The following is a 6,967-nucleotide window of genomic DNA, read 5'->3' as shown; positions in this document are numbered from 1 at the left end:
GCTTACTACTCGTTGACCACATATCGGGGGTCCAATCCTTTCCAAAAGGATGCAATTTGTTTGTATGGTGTGATGAGACAATGTTCCAAATATACTTGGAGTTTTTGGGGGGTTTTCACAAGAAGAATCACAAAAAATTTGAATTCATCATTTGGTTCCACTTTGGAGTGGTTGTGGCCAGTGATCGCAAATAGGTTTGACATCGCAAGTATGTTCTTCCTGATGTTTTTCATGACGTCATTGGTGCTCACTATTTTCTAATCCTTTGTTTACCTGTCAGGATCAAGTAAATGTAATCCGCGACTTGTTCCTAGGACTAAAGACACACCGACTCTTTGAAGTAGATCTAGAATTTTGAGTACTGAAAAGTTGTAAAATAAAAATTGCCATGCAGTGGAGACACACGTTGTATACTTATCGTAAAATTACGATAAGAACACACGGAACTATTTAGTAACATCTCGCTCTATCACAGCATCTTAAACTAATGTTGACGTTTTCTATATGGCCCGCCCACATTACAGTGTATACACTTCAAATGTCACCCTATTAAAATGCACACACGCATTCAACAAATCAAAGACTTGAAAAGCAGTGGTACGCGTGTTTTGCATACATACACCGCCCGTCGGAGAAGTAAAGGCGGGTTTCAACACAGACAAATTGCCGCGCTCACCCGCGCCGAAGTAGTAAAAAAATTAACATTCCTTTAGCGGAGGGACACGCTTGGTAGTGCTTCGGTGTAATATAAACTGCTGCGCCTGCGCACACTTGGAACATTCGTTTCTCGTTGTCGTCTTCAGTGTGGGACATTGTTGTGTTCGGTGTCGGCATATATCAACCATCAACATGGCACTTTAACGGCGGGTGGCGGCAATCTGCGCAGCGGCATCAAACGGGCAGGGCATCGGCGAAGTGCACTGGCGATTTCGGGCAAAATGGCGTGAGTACACATTATTTACTTTCTTGTGGCGTTTCGAAAGTCGGACTTTAAAAACACTCTAAGTTCACCTTGTATAAGACCACTAAATGTTCCCAAAATTATCTTACATGTCATGCTTTGTGAGTTGGCTTGCTTTAACGTGATTACATAGAGTTTAATGGAGTGGGCCCTGGACGAGCAACTTTTTGCGCCCTAAAAACTGCTGCGTTCGGCTTACTAGTGCAGCTAAACGTTTTAAAAGTCGCCGTCAGATATGTTGGACAAACTAATATGAATGTCTTTCGTCGAGGTCTGTACGCTTTTCGGTGCCGGTTTTTGTTTTGTGTACATGAAATAGTTGACAACGTGGCGTCCTCAAAATGGCGCGCGGACTCAGTTCTCGATCCCCCTTGGCGGACTACTTGACAGGAAAATGGCGGGCCCACTTTTCCTGGCGGGCGTGGTCACCGGGCCTAGACATGACCAAATTAGGAAATGTACTTTGGGAGTGGGCAGTGCTTTCCTTCAGGTCACGTGACACCACACAGCCAAAGGATTGGCTATAATTCGTCTCCCTTCAGTAAAACTATTTAACGACTGTGTGAGGTGAAAGTGACCGAGAAGTCGACATTTAAAATGTATTTTTGAAATACAATTTTTACAAGATGACTATATGCGCTAATCATTGCGAGGGGAAATTACAATGTCACAGCAGCAATATTCAAACACCCATTCATAATATAACAACCAAGATAGTTAAATGCCAAACAGAACGTTGCGGGCAAATTAAAACAAACATAAAATTAAACCACAGAAAATAACTTTTTCAGTTTTGGGTTATGGTAAGTAACAGATCCTGTTCAGCCTAATTACACTCCAGTAATATTTGTCGAATTGTTTGCACAATGGGAGGTTTAATGTTGACCAGTAATGATCCAGTGAGAAAGTGTAATAAGTGTACAATCAACAAAAAAAGACCTCTTTACTCAGATGGGATTTGCATCTTAAAAGAGATGTTAAAATTTATTTTCAGGATATTAATCCTTGCTATCTTTATTTTGGATTGAGTTTTCATAAGCACCCCAAAGCTTTGTTTTGAATGTGGAGTGGTGATCAGTCTTGTACATGCATAAGAGTATTAACAAAATTTTTCTGGCTGAATTCAAAGTTGATTCATTGACTGTGAGTTTATAATCTGTCATGTGTTCCAAACCATTTGTTCTGTCGTGTCAGCATTTCAATCTGGGGGGTGGGGGGGGGGGGGTCCAATTTGGTCTCCAATCTTTTGACATGTACAAGACTCGGTTCGTCGTCAAAGCTCCATCCAGTTACTGTTCATTATATCAAATGTATTTTGGGACAAAGGTGATCAAGTTATTCAATACAAATTTGCCACAAACTTGTTTTGGTGTACATATTTGTCACAGCATTTTTCCAAAGGTTTGTGTGTTTGAGGGCTCAAATGGTTAATCATTTTAAACTTTGCACATATTTTTACTCTAGTTTCCAAAATTTGTCTTGGCGAACAAACACACACACACACACACACACACACACACACGTAATTTGGTCCTTGTGTATCAAGTATGTCTTCGGCGTCTCGGACGGGAGACGTGATAGTCACGTTTGCCGCTTCTCGTTTTTGTCGTCCGCAGGTCTCTCTTGGCAATTCCCCTCAGCTTTGCTGCAGTCGACAGCAGTCCCGAACGTCTCGACTTGCGAACGTCCCCGCACTCGGTCGTACCCGCTTTATCGCTGACCGCGCGCCACAGCCACGATGCTCGCGTTGGAGGCCGTGGAGGCCCTGTGCTCAGGTGGGTGGCGGGCGTCGCTCTTTTCCACTCTGACCTTTTGATTGGGCGCCATCGGAAAAGGCATCATTTATGTACAGGGCAACACTTGGTCGTTAATAGTACTTAAACTGATGTTGATTTCTTTACTTTAAAAGTATTCATGAAAATCAGTTGCAAGTAATGCTGCTGCCGCTGAGACGGCACACAAGAAATCTGCATCCATGTTTGCTGTCAAGTATGTGTGGCCGCTACACACTGATTGTTTTTGAGAACATGACCGTGCCATATTTAGAATTGAAAATGACCAGTAAATAAAGTAACGGCGCTTGCTGCGTCCTATTTTGGTCCCGGCGCACGTCTTTATGGACTGCCACCAATTTTTTTAAATCAATGAATAAAAAGTTACATGGTGCAACATATTGTGTAGGGCCCCTGAAAAGACGATCCAGGCATAGTTGACGTCGCCGGGAGTCCACCCGCGTTATGTCATGCGTCAATGCAGACACAATGGCTGTCGTGTGCGAGGCCAAGTGGTTCGCCCCCCAACCCCCTCTTACTTTTTCTCTTCTCTCTTCCCTCCAATCCACACATCACCGCCATCCATCTTCTGAAGCGCTCGTAGCCGGACAGCGGCCGCGCACGGACCGCTTGCAATTGGTGTTTTGCGAATGCGCTACTAACCGATGAAACTGTTGCACAGGGCCCTCATTTCTGATGGCTGACCCAATGGGGCCCCTTCTGGACCAAGATGAAGAGGAAGCGCTTTCACCACCATCCTCCTCCTCGCTCGGGGGTGAGGTCCCGGGTTCACCCCCCCTTTCCCTGTCCCTTTCCCCCTACCACACCTTGCTGTCGCCCCCGTCCCCCTCCTTCCTGGAAGCCAAGGCGGGTTTCGACGTGACGTCTCTGCCCTGGCTGGCCGACGACGACGATCTGCTCCGCACCCACGTGGGAGCTCGCCATGCCCAAGGTGAGCTTGCGCTCTTGCAAAATGGCCGCCCGAGGGCATAGCCACGTTTCAAGATGCAGATTTAGATATAAAATATCATACAGAGAGCAGTTCAAAGGTATTTCAAAAAAGGGAAAAAAACGTTTCATAAATTTCTTTTTTGTAATTCTGGTTTTCTATTTCAAAAGCCAACACAGGAGATTCATTTCAAAATGGCAACATGAAATCAAATCCAAATGTTCTTGGGGGTTTTTTTCCTTAATTTGATTTTGCACCTCCACACTGCAAAAGTTTGGATTTAATTATGAGCGCCATTAAATGGTTAATTTGCAAATGTATTTTGCAAAGACAGATACAAGGTCACTCCAATTACTGTCTGAGTGCTTTTCATAAAGTCAAATTTTAGTTTTGAATGTTTTTGCCATCAAAATAATAAAAGCTAATGAACTGAGTTTGGCTTGCCATCAGTTCACTCGCACGGAGCAAAAGTCAGTCATCACCACACACTTCTTGTAAATAGAAAAATACTCGTCGGCCCGGCAAAAAGTTTGTTTTGCTGGTTGGCTACCAAGAAAAATATGCTTACGGTAAATCACAGGACTTGCGTGTGTACATATTGCGGTTTTGTGTCGGGGTTGGATTGAAACTGTCCGCAAGACTGATCCGGGCCGACATCAAGGCCTCGTGTGCGCTGTTGGCAGGCGTGGCGCCAACAGTTCCGCAGGACGCGCAAAACCGGTTTGTGTCGGCCTCCTCAGTTGAGCTTAAGGGCCTTTGAAAATATTTTCGACGTGAGCTGTCAGCGCTGTGAATCGATTGTCTTCCCGGGGGCCGCTTGACATCGTTTCCCAGATGCGCTCAACCTTTAAATGACGCTGCAAATTGTCACGCGCATCAACGCAAAAGTCACAAGCTTTGTTGCCGACGCAGTCGAGTGTGGGCGGGGCTTGATCCAGAAGGAGGGAGAAGTCCTAAAAACGTGGGGAAGATGAACCCCGGACGCCACTTTGACACCAAATGAAGTTGAGTGGACAGGAAACGCGCGTTGAAATCTGTCAAACGCTCGTCAGTGGCAAATTTGAAGCCGGGTGGCTTTTGTGTCCCCAGAGTGTTATTTTTGCCGCTGATTTGGGGTGGGGGGTACAATATGGCTTTTACCATGTGATTTATTAATAGCTATGAAGTTTCATGGGGGTGCCTTCAAGTCTGCTCGCTTAAAGGCAACATCATGTGAAATCCGCTTGATAGCTTAACGGAGGGCAGCATGTTGCAGACGGTCCGAACACACACACACAAACGGAGCAGGGACATACAAAGCGATCCCGAGGGAACGTAATCAAAACGCTGACCTGTTTGTAGACCACGATGATGACTTCGCCGGCATGGACTGGATGTCGGAGAAGATCGACCTCAGCGACTTGGACCTGGAGTCACTCATCGGCTCCTGCTCGTCGGACGAGCCCCCCGCCACCCCCGAGGACCTCTTGGCCTCCCTCCGCCCCCACGTGGATCTGGACCCGGAGCCCTTCCACGTCAGCCGCCCCGAAGACCCCGTGGGCGTGATGATGAAGGTGGAGCCCTGCTCCCCGGGCCCGCCTCCTTCCCCGGGATTCGCCCAAGCGGACACCAAGTCGCCCCTCGCCACCATCCGCCCGAATCCAGAGCCCGCGCCGGAGGAGGTCTTCATCAAGACCTCGCCGTCCAGCGAATGCGACAGCGACTCGGGCATAGAGTCTTCCGCCGGCTCGCCCCGCGCCAAACCCTACGCCAGACCCGAGCCCCTGTCCGGATCTTCCTCGCCCTCCCCGAAAGCCAAGGTGAAGTCGTCGTCGGGCGCTCCCAAGGTGGTGGAGAAGAAACTGAAGAAGATGGAGCAGAACAAGACGGCGGCCACGCGCTACCGCCAGAAGAAGCGCGTGGAGCAGGAGCAGCTCAGTGTGGAGCGCGAGGCCCTGGAGACCAAGAACCGAGAGCTGGCCGAGCGCGCCGACGCCATCAGCCGAGAGATCCAGTACCTCAGGGACCTGATGGAGGAGGTCCGCAAACGCCACCGCGGGAAGATGAGCGCGGCGGCCAAATAGGCGGACGACTTCGGTATGCGCCCGCGTGTCTCCCGCCCAAATGTACCCCCCGCAAAATTGGGCTTTAGGAAGAAATGTCAGGGCGAACCGTTTGACGCGCGTCTTCAGAAAAGTAAACTAAAGGCGAAAATGAAGTCCACCTGTAAAGGGTCGAGTCCATCGTCTCAAGGTGCGCATAATGTCAACGTTCCGCAATAGCGTTGGGTTGGGACCACTGCCCTCCTTGAAATCCAAACTGATGCTCAAATTCAAATCAGTTTTGGTTGTCACTGCATCCTGAAAATCCACTTTCATGAATTTGTATTTGACTTTGACCAACCTTGAGTGGAACCCACAAATCCCCACCGTCTAGTTGCCATAGCAACCTTCCTCTGGTCCAGATAAGGGCCTCTAATGTATGAATTTTCTTCAGGCCTGCCTGCGTGCGCGGTGTTTGTGTGTACATATTTTGTAGCTTTCCAATGCAATTTAGTTAGCCGCCCAGGTTTTATTTAATTGATGCTAAACGTTTATGTCCCTCAATAGTTTGCCGTGCTCTTAGCTTGTACAAATGCGCTCAGATGCCTTTCTTTGTCGCGACTGTTTTTCTAATAAACTTCTCTTTAGTCTCAAGTAATGTCTTGGGGTTTTTTTGGGGGGTGAGGGCTTTCAGACGAAATTCAACACGATATCTTACGTGACCAAAACAAATGAGTGGCGGTGTGGCACGCAAAAAAAAAAAAGCATCTGACTTGCACACGCTCGCTTTTAAGGTCAACTCATGGCGGTGCCGAGGTCTCGTGTTCTCCTCGGGGGCCTGCTTTAGGATTTAAGACAATTATCTTGTCCGACCACGATCCCTCATGACCCTCAGATGAGATGACATTCGGCGCAGATTAGCGCGTTTGTCGTCCATAAGGATTTCTGGCTCCGACACTCGCGTCCCAGCAGGAATTACCGGTACTTGCTTTCTGTGTGTTGTTCTATTTTCACGAGTCTTATGACAGTAAAATGTATTTGAGTTCAGTTTAAAAAAACGTCAAATATGGGCGCGCAACGTTGACCGAATCATAAAAATCGGAAGAAGCAGAATTTAACTGTAAACCGAGAAGCGCGGAAGATGGGAATACACCGCTCTCTGGTGGCCAATTGCTGCTCCTACACTATTTTCTCAGTCTGCACAAATTCATACGCAAATTTTCCCAGTGTGGGACAAATAAAGGTTATCTTAATGTCCTGAGTA

General features: G+C 47.4%; 1 protein-coding gene across 1 annotated transcript; it reads left to right on the top strand.

The window, feature by feature from the left end:
- The first annotated feature begins 769 nt into the window (after positions 1-769).
- On the top strand, positions 770-6,357 carry atf4a (activating transcription factor 4a). The gene is made up of 4 exons (XM_086120504.1): positions 770-943; positions 2,578-2,736; positions 3,416-3,685; positions 5,024-6,357. Exons 2-4 carry the CDS (start codon positions 2,700-2,702, stop codon positions 5,743-5,745), a joined length of 1,029 nt encoding a protein of 342 aa, XP_085976630.1. The 5' UTR covers positions 770-943; positions 2,578-2,699; the 3' UTR covers positions 5,746-6,357.
- Positions 6,358-6,967: the final 610 nt, after the last annotated feature.

The sequence above is a fragment of the Hippocampus guttulatus genome, chromosome 9 (genome assembly GCF_054856545.1).
Source record: "Hippocampus guttulatus isolate MCC_2025c chromosome 9, RoL_Hgut_1.0, whole genome shotgun sequence".
Taxonomy (NCBI): domain Eukaryota; kingdom Metazoa; phylum Chordata; class Actinopteri; order Syngnathiformes; family Syngnathidae; genus Hippocampus; species Hippocampus guttulatus.
Note: the sequence above shows the minus strand (reverse complement) of the source record. Positions and strands in the feature narration are given on the sequence as shown.

Bases quoted from the DNA above. Each gene is read 5' to 3' on its own strand.
- atf4a (XM_086120504.1), top strand. From the start codon at position 2,700: ATGCTCGCGTTGGAGGCCGTGGAGGCCCTGTGCTCAG. The intron at 2,737-3,415 runs GTGGGTGGCGGG...ACTGTTGCACAG, and splicing joins CGTGGAGGCCCTGTGCTCAG to GGCCCTCATTTCTGATGGCT. The intron at 3,686-5,023 runs GTGAGCTTGCGC...ACCTGTTTGTAG, and splicing joins GGGAGCTCGCCATGCCCAAG to ACCACGATGATGACTTCGCC.